This window comes from Microtus ochrogaster, linkage group LG4 (assembly GCF_000317375.1).
Source record: "Microtus ochrogaster isolate Prairie Vole_2 linkage group LG4, MicOch1.0, whole genome shotgun sequence".
NCBI lineage: Eukaryota > Metazoa > Chordata > Mammalia > Rodentia > Cricetidae > Microtus > Microtus ochrogaster.
In genome coordinates this window covers 12,144,321-12,156,621 of record NC_022030.1, presented here as the reverse complement: position 1 = coordinate 12,156,621, position 12,301 = coordinate 12,144,321, and the positions used below count along the sequence as shown (strand labels likewise).

Here is a 12,301-nt window from a genome sequence, read left to right as displayed (position 1 = left end):
CACCCAGCCACCCAGCTACACAGCCAGACATGGAATAAGAAGGAAAGAAAAGGTATACAGGAATGGAGAAAGATAAAAGCCCTGAGGCCAAAGATAAAAGAGATAATTTAAGAAAAACTGACAATAAGCAAACCAAACTAAGGCTGACATTCATAACTAAAAATAAACCTTTGTGTATGATTTATTTGGGAGCTGGGTGTGCCCCCTCCCAAAGCCAAAAATGTAATAAGAGTAAAATATCTAACAACAGGCCTTGATGCTTTATAGTTTGGCTCCACTTCCTGTTCTAACTTTGAGTGTGGATGCAGTATGAAAAGCAAGGTGCCTGATCTTGCCACCATGAGTTCCCTGCTGACTGACACATCTTCCCTGACAGATAGACTTTGTCCTTCTGTAATGGTAAGCCAACATAAGCCCTTTCTCTTTCAAGTTGTTTTTGCTGAGGTATTTTATCATAACAAAGAGAAAAGTAACTAAAGATAGTGCCTGAGGACTAACACCAGAGGTTGTCCTCTGAGCTCCCCATGAGTGTAACCGTACCCTATGTGTAGTATGGAGCGGCAGGCTATGTTCCCACCTGGATCCCACATGGCTAGCTTAGCCCCGGAAATAATAACACACAAATTGTATTCTTTTAAACACTGCTCTAGCCTCTTACTGGCTAGCTCTCACATCTTGATTAACCCATTTCTAATAATCTGTGTAGCACCACGAGGTCGTGGCTTACAGGGATGGATTCTAGCCTGCTTCCATCTCGGAAAGGAGAGCTATGGTGACTGCCTGACTCGGCTTCTTTCTCCCAGCATTCTGTTCAGTCTACTCGGCCTACCTAATTTTTTGTCCTATTAAAGGGCCAAGGCAGTCTCTTTATTTAACCAATGAAATCAACACAAAACAGAAGACTCTCCCACATCACCTATGGATGCACACACACACACCGATAACAGAACAGAAACCAAAGGCTGTAGGTAGGGCTATGGTCTGTTGCCAATGTGGAGAAACTAAAATTAATGAAAACCCTCCGGGGAGCTGGATGGTTTAGAAATTAATTTGTTCTTGCAGAAAACCTGAGTTTGACTCACAAGTGCCTGCAACTATAGCCTGCTTCTTCTGACTACCATGGGCACTTGCACGTAAGGGTCATCACACACACGCACGCACGCACGTGCGCATGCACACACACAAACACACACTTTAAAAATCTTAAGCCACTCTCCAATCACAACTTTGCAAGGCTGATGGTAGAATCTAAATAAACTAAACATTCTCTTGTCATGTGACCCACCATCATGGCTTCATGTTTTACCCAAGAATATGAATGATATGTCCACACAAAAACTTGCACATTAGACAATTACAGCAGCTCTTTTCATAGCTGCCCAAATTTGGAAGTTGTCAACATGTTTTTCAGCAGGTAAAGGTCTGCCTGTGGGAAGAAAACTTTAAATCTTTCTTTTTCCTTTATAGCCTCTCAGAAAGTAGACTATAAATGAAAAAATTTGAAAATTTCACTTTTATTCTTACTTTTTTTCTCAAGGGAGACAGAAAAAGGAAAGTGTAACACAAACCATTGTTCCTGGAAAGGAAGGAAGGAGGGAATATATGAAGGTGGGAGATGAAGTTAAGAGACAAGTATGGAGTAGTGGGGGGAGATTAGTCAGGAGTGGGAGGGAGAGAGATTAGGCTGGATCTGAAAGAGTGGCATGTTATTTAACTGAGAACCCCGAAGCCTGGCCAAGGCGCTGTGTTTACAAAGCCCAACTCATACAGACTTCAGAACTGCTATAAACACGGAATAGCATGGAAATCAAACAGGAGTTTCCTGTGAGCGCCCCACCATTGCTCACCCAGGCCTTCAGAAGTGAGTGACCTGATCACCCTGGTCTGCAGATGGGCCTTGAGCAACTCCTGTTTTCTTAACATGACTTGGCGCGGAGTTGTAAACCTTGGCTCAGGAGGTCTGGTTTTGCAGTGACCTGCCAAAGAGTCTCACAACTTAGTGCTGGGCACAGACTTCGCTGAGAAGCACCGTGAGCCAAATTGGCCTTGGCTCTGCAGAAATGAATGATTCTAAGTTACCAGAAAAAAAAAAAAAAGGAAAAAAGGGTGCCTTCGTTCTGATCATGCAAGTAAAGTTAACTAAAACGGACGAGTTTCCACGTCTCCCATAAGGAAAACAGCAACGGTAGATGTGAGACAAATACCTCAAGCCCCAAATTCTGCATAATACTACGATGTTCCTTTCCATTCTTTATTTTCATTTTCTTTTTCTACTTTAGTCTTTTCTTCAAAATAACCATGCCTAAATTATGCTTACGTTGCCATACAGCCTGGCTGTGTGTCAGTTATCCTGAGAAATTCTAACGTCAGAATACATTAATCCCAGAATCTGGATCTTCGTCGCATAATCATTCCTCGTGTTTTGGCTAAATCGCCCCATGTCATTGGATTTATTGGTGGCAAGGTTATTTTCCAGTTGTCAAATAACTTTTTTTCCCTATTTAAGAGTCAGAAATAGAAACAGTCACTCATAAAGGAAGTGAATAATTTGGAACATGAACAACATAAGTATTTATTTGAAAAATCATTTTCCATTTCAGTTAAAATGGCAAATCAGCGTTAGCAGTTTCTCACTGCTAATTCTAGTTTGCCCTCACAGTTGCTTCTTTCCATAATATTCAAAGATACAGCTACAGAAACCTGTTTCACAACTTTTCTAGAAAAAATACAGTCTCTCTACTAGGAAGTTCATTAAAACAATAAAACTGGGCAATAGGAAGCTAATGTATTGAACAAAACTGACGTGAACACAAATAAATAAATATGTACAGGAGAGACATTGCCAATGACAAGGAAAATCTTTACACCGCAGGAACCAGTGACAAGAACGGAGATCGTCTCAGGACCCTAGACCAAAGCTCCAATGCAGCACAGGGAAGAGAGAGGGCGGGGAGTGAGGAACCAGAGTCGGAACTGGTACTGTCTTACAGGCGGGTGGAGGCCGGAGTCTGGCCCTCCAGTGGAATTCCTGCCCAGTCTTCTAAGGGGCCAAATGCATGAAGCCACATACTTGGAACTGAAGGTAGAATTTGGTTCAGGCTTTGAAATCCACTTGCACCTATTTCTAGTCTGGTGTTTCTTCTTCTTCATCAAACATTTTTCAAGTGGAGCTGACATTCTTGCCAAATATGAAAAAATAAAAAAAGGTTTCTCAGCTGGGCGATGGTGGTGCATGCCTTTAATCCCAGCACTCGGGAGGCAGAGGTAGGCGGATCTCTGTGAGTTCGAGATCAGCCTGGTCTACAGAGCTAGTTCCAGGACAGGCTCCAAAGCCACAGAGAAACCCTGTCTCAAAAAACAAAAAAAAAAAAAAAAATGTTTCTCTGATCTGAATACTTTTAAGTGAAACTCAAAAGCAAAGGCATTTTTGAAGCTATGTCATAACTTTTATTAACTAAACATGCACTTTGTGCAGAAGTCTCACAGTAGAAATCTAATGAAAATCTATCGTGATTTTCCTAAGTTTGGGGGAGAAGGTGAATATTTCGTGACTAGCAAACTTAGATTTCACCTGTGTATGTATCCTCTGGCACAGTGAGCAGCCTGTTGATACAAACCACAAGCAAAGGGCTGGCTCTAGTGCAGTAAATCTTAGTGACCTTACGATGTACTATCCACTCCTCCTAAATGGCCTCCTCCTCTGTGAAAGCCAGGCCTAACAACATTCACGCCCACCAATGCCAGTCCAGGCTGTTAGACCAGCAACAACAACCCACCACTACATTCTATCATCTTTGGCAGCCTGGCAAACAGCTTCATGATTGACACTTGGTGAGAGGAGAGGAACCTTCAGCTGTTGCAGAGCCTGCAAGGTCATATATATATATCTTAGCCAAGCACGACCTGCTTTCTGCACAGAGGTTCGGGTCTGGCCTCTGCCCTCTGACTAACTCTGCTAGACTCTCCCCCTTGTCATCCCTGTGCCACTGACCTGCCAAACCTGCAACATGGCAGAGAACCCTGAGCAAGGCTAACACAAGCACGTACTGAGGCCGGTGGATAGAATTCCATTACTTGAGAACAACCTATACCCTCCTTAGCAAGTATACCTTGTTTAGGTCCTTTTGGAGTTAAGGGAGCTGCTGAATGCTTTGCATGACTTGCATGCTGCAGTCTGATCCATAAATATTACACCATAGAGTAGTATATTGCACCAGCCCTCCTTAGACACTCTGATTGCAGGACTCAGTGCAAATAGTTTTTAGACTAGCTGTTGTAGATCTACATATTTCTAAGTTATTTTGATGAGCCAAGACAGCTGTATGTCTCACTGTTTGTTCTTTAGAAGAAAATTATCACTGGGGGAAGTCAGAGGTCTCTGAGTGTATGCGATCTGAAATGTCTTAAAATCATTAAAGCAGGGATAGGCTCACATAGTCTGAAAAGTGTGTTCTCTCAGGGGTGAAAGGTCATGGCATACAGGGTGCTTAACTGGAATTCACATTCTTCTCTTGAACCTGTGGGCCCAATGAAGAGTGAAGGAGGACCCGGGAGGGGGTGAGGGAAGGTAAACCTATTCGTTCTTAACTTTCAGGAGGCCCACTTTATGCCAAGGGCACATTCAGCTGGATTCATGTGTGGGGGACGATGGTGATGCTTAAGCTCTATGACTTGAGATACAGAAATTTATACAGCATATTAATGAGATCAAATTTATGAAATACTCTTTTAGCAAATTATTTTCATGAAAGTTAAATATTTGACATAATGGGAAAAAATCACACTTAATATTATATGGGTCAAATATTAAACATCTTTTCTACTTATGTTGAAAATTTCACTGAAAAAAAAAAGAGATGCTGCTATATTCATAGAAAGTAGCATTGGAACCGAACCCGTGAGCATCCCAAATCACTCCAAACATTAATTAGTGTGTTTTCTACTTAGTCTTCATGAAAGTCAGGCCACATCCAAGCATCTTACATCCAGGTGAGATGGTGAAGATGAGATCGCAACTAGAATTCACTCCCGTGTTCCTTCCTCTCGTATCTTCTGATTTTAATGCCTTTCCCCTCAAATTCTGACGAGTTTGATTGAGTGACTCATGCTAAGAAGTCCTGTCTCCCTGCGGTGTTCAGCGTGCTTTCAGTTCTGAAGTGTGATGACTGAAGCTTGTCCACAGAAAAAATATTCTGAAAAGATGAATGCTGGATCCCACGAGAGCTTCTCTAACAAGATCCAGTCCTCAAGGCTCCGCAGTTACCTAGGGAACAGCACACTGCCTTCTGTTGGGCACAGCTTTCTCTGCTTGTAAAGGTTTACACTTCTCCAGACAGATTCTTTCCCCCCTCATACATTAAAACTTTGTACTGTGGCTGAATGTATCTGACAGGATAATATTTTTATAGAAGTTATCTGAATGAGCATTACAGTAACCTTTGACCTTATCAATAACCTGATGGACAGGGATGATTGACGTCTGCTCTCCACCAGCGTGGGTCAGTTTTGACAACGACTTGTCCATGGAACTGCTGTCTGTAAGAAAGGATACGAGAGATTCAATTGCAGGATGAGCAAGTGACAAGGCTGAGCCGTGACATTCAATGAGCACAGCAAGGAGTGGGTGCCCTGGGCTCCCTGACAGGTTAGGGAATAGGCAGCCCTCAAATACAATCCCCCTTTCAAATGCACTTTCAATAGTCTTGAATATCAACTTACTTTCAAGTAATTTCTATCATGGCTTGTTACAACAAAATATTCTCCCAAATGCTGTTTTTCAGAGTTAATGAATAAAAGAGTTGAACCTTTTTTTCCAAAAATATATGCACCAAATGGCCCCAAAGTCAGAAATGATTTAAAAATTGAATTAAAATATGCTGAAATACTCATTTAAAAAGATGTGATAGCTGAGATATATTTTACAAATAATATGGAGTAGAAAAAAATGAAAATATAGCTACCTCCGAGTTCACACTTGCAAAGAGACTCACTGCATTCTACTTGATATGTAAATTTGACACTGCCATAAAACTTTTTGACAAAATTTAGTTGAAGTGTTTTTGGAGAATAAATGTGAATTTAAGTAAACGTGAAAGACTACTGAGTGTGTTTCCTCGTGATTGCTAGTTTGAGATGAATGGAAGAGAACAGAAACATTATTGTTATAAAAATCTAAATTCTCCTCACTGGAAATATTCCAGAAGCAATAATATCAGAGATATCAATAGCAATTGAGGACCACTCAATAAACATTTAGAATTTTTCTGTCTTAGATAAGTATATTCTAGTTTTCTCCAGATTCAGAAACTTTAAAATTGGTTCAGGTAATGCTCTGAAAGCTGAAATTCATACCACTCTTATTATCTATGTAAACATTTGTGTTTCTATGAATATAATCAGCATCTCTCTTCCCACTCCTAGTACACTTTGGGAAAAGTTTTACCCTCTGATTAACCAAAGTACAAACTTCAGAGTGATGATAGAGAAAAACATGGCTTCATTATAGTCATATAGTCAGCAAGAAAATGCTGCCCCCAAACACTGATGTCAGTAGCCAGAGCTTCCTCTAAAATTGCAGTATTTATGGCAAGCCTTTTATGTTTTGAGTAAAATGGATCCCCATATGTGAAATGATCTGTAAAACGCATCAGTAAGTGACCAAAGTCAAAGTCATCTTCATGGTATCTGCTGCTCCACTACTGTTCTGTCTTAAGACAAACACCAAGTCAAAAGTGGCCTAAAACGGGAAATGGGTGGTGTCTTCCCCTACTAAAGGAGAAGGAGAGATGATTCATGGGAAGATGGGCAGATGGAATGACAGAATGACTGAAGCAAGTCCTAGCACTGATTAGAAAAAGCCTGGAGGGCTAAAGATAAGGTCCTGCCCATGAAGCTCTCAGCAAGCTGACTGATTTTGTGCTTCCCTTGGGTTCCCAGATTCTCTAGCCACTGGTTTTCTGTTGAGGATTTTTTTCTTAAACATAAATAAGAAATAATCTGTGCTTGACTTTTTTTTTTTTAATAAAACCACAGGTCCTTAGAGAAATGTTGAGGATGCATCCATTCTTCCTGGACAGTTTCCAAGGGCATGTATTTTTAGAGACTGTAACTGGCTCCATTCCAAATACACGATCGCACTGGATGGCTCTCCATACTCTACTAGAGTAGAACTCTGTGTTTATGTATCCAATACATCATATTCACAAACAGTGTCCCATGGCTTCTGGCTAAATATCACATTATGAGTAGCAAAGATTTAGATTGCATATCTGAAAATCAGGGGCTAGAGATATGAACCACTATTTGATATATACTGAAGGCTCAAGCAATCAAAATAATCACCACAAAGCAGCTTGCCATCGACCAATTTCTCATTCAGGACTTCTACGAATGTACCATGGCACACCCAGTAATCCAAAAGATATTGAAAAGTAAAAAAAGAAAAAAGCCACATCATAATAAAAAGTTTATTATGCACTTCTTTTTTTTCTGTCATTATATTACAAGATATGTAACCCATTCTTCTGGAGCATGGGACAGATGGTACATTGCTTAGAAGGCACAGGTTGCATACCCCATGCAGAGAAGAGCTGGCACAGCCCACTACGGAAATGTCAGATTCCAGCTCAGTGCAGGAGTACCATTGTGCTAGCTGTGAAGTTCTGTAAAGAGTAAGCCATGGCGCTGGTGCAGCAAGACCCTTAGCTTAGTCCATGCACACATTCTCATTACCTTGTACAAATTCATGCATCCAAGAGGAGCAGTATAAATTACCTGAATATTCCACTTTTGTTGAAGGAATTCTCTTAGGAGAAATTATCTACACCATAAACATATAAATATCTAGATCAGTTCCAAGAAATAAACCAACTACGTATTTCTGAGGTATTTCTGCTGCTCTCGGCACACCCCAAGCCATCCTCAGTAGGCAGCCATCCCACTAACAACTGGCAGGGATTAGACTTGCAGATAAACTATAACTCGAGTGTTTGCAATATGGACAAGTATAGACACTTCACATATCATACCCCTTCTTTAGAAAAATGTCAAATACTAGTCTGTCCAGTGCCACACACCACTGCTCATGGGTAATAATCAAGTGAAGTAAACATTTTAAACGTATTTCTTTAAGAATGCAGTGTGTGCCAAGACACTGTCTGTCAAGGGCTTAATTAGTACTGAGAACTAGACATCCTATCATTTCTCTTTGAAGTCACAAGTTTAAACCTGTCACATAGTTCACCATCAACCTCAAGTACTGCAAACCGTTATTTCCCGGTTGTCGGCAGGATTATTTGGGTATATGCTAGGGTCAGAACATGCAGCCACAGCAGCTGCACCGAACAAGCAGGACACAAACCAAAGTGACATTTCTGACAGTCATTATTTTAAATTTAAAATTTACAACGATGCTGAATGAAGTCTCTAGGTGGATTGTTCAGTTCATGGGAATCTACAGCCACCCTCTAGCAGGGATCCACCCGTCAGCATAAGTCAGTTTTGTGAGGGAAAGAACCAGGGAAAAGCTTTACATGGCCAGGGATGACTCACATGAGTGACTGTTTCTTTTGAAATAGGTGGTGGAGCTGGATTTTGATTTGGATGTGAGGTATGTTGAGTTGGAGCCAATGGAACTTGAAGATAAAGATTTCCCCAGGTTATCGGAGCTCTTCTTGATGATATTGGTAGCCGTCTTGCTCCAATCTGAAAGAATGAAGGAGAAGACTTTATTAGTTAGCTTATAGAAAATACAAGCTGTCCCAGCAATCCATCACTGTGTCATTTAATCTATCAAGAGCAGCCAATTTCCCAGTACACACAGCGACTTAAGAGACACTGACATGGAAATTGTAAGAGCCTGGGGACAGAGAACTGTCTCTTTCTGACCCCCATGCAGAGGGTATTTCGTCTCCCACTTCAATATCCTATAAGTGAGAAATATATACAGATGTTTAAAAAGTTAGTGGCATTTTCCTTCAAATGTTATGCACTCTGAAAACAGTCTCTTCACCTAAAATTCAACCGAGAGTCTAATACCATGGCAAGATGGGTCTACTGTAGTGGAACCTGCAGCCAAACTGTCAAATTAGATGTCAAAACTTGAGCAATTTTTAAACTTCTCAAGGATTCCTACAGCATTCAAAGATGGGGCCCAATACAGAATGTTCCAAGCTTCCAATTCGGCATCCTCACATACCCTGTATTGTAGCCTCTTGGGGGGGGGGGGGTTGATGCTCTGACAGCGTAAGGCAGGCTGCTTATGGTTTCAACTACTTCTCCAAACCCACTTAACCCGGTGCCCTTACCTGAATTGTCTGCTAGCCGAAACCTGCCACAGCACAGATGGCGCCTCCACTGTTTTTGAACATTCTCCTTCATGGCGCAGTGGAAGATAAATATAAATAACCCTATGATAAGAGAACGTGTGAATACTTAAGACAAATGGCACATTTTAAAGGATAAATATTAAGTCTGTGGAATTCTCTTCTTATTTTAGAACTAAGTCAATGAGAGACAAATATCTTAAGTAATGAAATCTTAGTGCATGCAGTAGGCAGTTAAGTCTTCTACAGAAGAACACATAGACTCGTGTAAATTCAGAATGAATCTATGGACTCTGTCTTTGCCTGTTCAGCATCCCTTATGACTTAACTACACTCCTAAGATCCAACAATGCTTTTCATCATTGACTTCATTCCCATCTCTCCAACACAAGATTTCAACACACACAGCTTGTGGGATGTCTTGCCTTGGCTGAATTTTCTCCATCTCAAGCTTCAGATATAGACAGAAGTCATGACTATGACCCCCAACCACGTGAATACTCTTCTGTTTCTCAATGTATAAATAAGGCTTGTTCTCACCAAACACCATCCTGACCACTCTTTCTTCAGATCTTTAGTAATAGCCTTCTGCCTCAGATCACCCACTAACTCTCTAGAGAGGCCACTATCTGAAGTTATAATTCATTCTTAATTTAGTCCCCTACTCTTCCTCTTTTGTGAACACTGATCAGTACATGGTGGTCTTGTATTTCTTGTATGGCCATTTGTTTTTATGATTATCTGTTACCAGTGGGCAACAAAGATCCAAATAGAGTTGCTCATCTGTTGGTCTGTGTGCTCTAGCTGTTCCTGGAATGATGCTAGGAATCGTATAGCAAATAAATGAATGTTTCCTTAACAAGTGAATAATAGCAACCAGGTTAATGAGATGAATTCAGCCTGTGTTCAATAAGTGAATATATGCTCATTTAAATGGATGATATGTGATTAGAAGTAGGGAGTCAAAAATAAGACCTATGTGTGGTCTGGGGAGATTGCTGAGTGGGTAAAGTACCTGCTTTAAAACCATGAAGACAGGAGTTCAGATCCCTATATCCACCATAAATGCTAAGTGGACAGGATGATGGAGACATGGGATCTCTAGAGCAAGCTGGCTTGCCAGATTAGCTATTCTGATTATCTTTAGGTTCAAAGGAGAGACCCTGCCTCAACAAATAAGGTAGAAATCAGGTAAGACATCCAATGTCAACTGTGGGCCTACACAGATGCATGAATGTGTGTGTGTGTGTGTGTGTGTGCGCACATGTACATGTGCATGTGCAAATGCACACCATATACACTCACACCTGAAGATAAAGACCATGCATGCATTGTAGATGACAATGGTGCAGTAGGGGTACACACAAAACTTTGAAGACTGAATCAAGAGGGTAAGTTCAAGGCTAGCCTGGGCTACATTGGGAAACCTTGTTATAAAACAAAACAAATAAAAATATAACAAACTGAGTTCCATGCAAATTAAAGGATATAGGACAATAATGACAATGCTTTAAAGGCAAAAGTTTCTGAAAAACACCAGTAAATTTTGAGGTAAAACTCTTGTTTTATACTATGCTAGTGACAGTGTTGGTATGTCTACATGAGGAAGGGCCTTACAGAAGATGCAGGCTGCAATGGAATCTTTAAAATGCTTAGAGTGGAAGGGAGGTAAAGGAAACTTCTAGAAGGTTTATTTGTGCAGTGACTATCTTCAAAGCACTGAATTTGACATTTGGAATTTTCAGGAAGAATAAGGTTGATCCTTAATTTCATGGATCCAAGAATCTTGCAGAGTGTCATAAAAGTAAAATTATTATAGTATTGTTACAGGACAATCAAGCTTATCAGTTGCTTTTGAATATGGAGTATTCCTTAAGCAAACTCAGCTATACTCTAGCTTGCATAATTAAAAAATTGCGGGCAGGCAAGAGAGATTGCTCAGTGAATAAAGTGCTTGACACTCAAGGCTAGAGACCTGAGTTTGATCCTCAGAATTCATGTAAAGGTGGAAAGAGAGCACCAACTCTGTGAAGCTCTTCTCTGACCTCCACATGTGTGCTATACAGCATGTGTGTGCCCCTGAAGCATACACACATACACCAATAATAAATAAGGTAAAATTTCAAAAGATAGCACAAGAAAGGTTTGACAGTCCGATATTTATAGTTAACTTTGCTAAATGTCACACAATTCATAATTATATTTTAGAATAAATGACAACAGGGATGAAGCCCTCTGGATTTCTGTTCTAGCCTTGATATTAGCAGAATATCTCTGGCTGTCTTCCTCTGCAATTGGCTTCCCTCTGTATTTTGTAACATGTGTGTTTTTACATGTCAAACGGATGGGAGAAAAGAAACTTCAGAAGATGTTTATTAGATTTTCAGGACACTAGAAAAGAGCTAAGCTGTAAATTTGACTTTTTGAACTTTTAAGGATCTAAAATATGAATTATTTTAAGAATTTCATGCAGACCATAGTCAAAGAGGATGAGTTCAAAGATAAAATGGACTCAGTGACACATTTTTAAAAAGCTAAAAACCTAGCGCAGTCTAAATTTCCAGGAATCCACAAGGGTGACCCTAGCTAAGATTCCTAGCAATGGGGGATGTGGAGCCTGAACTGGTGGCCATTTGCTCTACCCAGGCAAGACTTTTCCAGTGGAGGAATTGGGACACCAACCCAGCCACAAATCCTTTGAACTACAATTTGTCCTGACTACAAAATGTGGAATTGTGGGAGTGGCCAACCACGGAAGGGACTGGAAGGAGAGGAGGGAGGGGAAACCTTGGTAGAAAAGTGTGTGTGTGTGTGTGTGTGTGTGTATAACCAGGGTTAAGGACTAGCGAGATGAACAGACAATATCAGTTTAATTCCATCATCCACATAGGGACTAACAACTGTCTATGACTCCATTTCCAGGGGATCTGGTGTCTTCTTCTGGCCTCTGAGGCTAACACACACACATGATACACAGA

The 12,301-nt window shown here is 40.6% G+C and overlaps 1 protein-coding gene across 1 annotated transcript in view; it reads right to left on the bottom strand.

Annotated features, from left to right (window-relative positions):
• Positions 1 to 4,777: 4,777 nt before the first annotated feature.
• Positions 4,778 to 12,301, bottom strand: part of Adgrg6 (adhesion G protein-coupled receptor G6) — a 132,596-nt gene continuing 125,072 nt past the window's right edge. The window contains exons 23-25 of the mRNA XM_026786078.1: positions 9,306 to 9,407; positions 8,551 to 8,703; positions 4,778 to 5,535 (exon numbers count right to left, since the gene is read on the bottom strand). Of these exons, the coding sequence (XP_026641879.1) occupies positions 5,357 to 5,535; positions 8,551 to 8,703; positions 9,306 to 9,407 (434 nt within the window). The 3' untranslated portion in view covers positions 4,778 to 5,356. The remainder of the gene's footprint in view (positions 5,536 to 8,550; positions 8,704 to 9,305; positions 9,408 to 12,301) is intronic.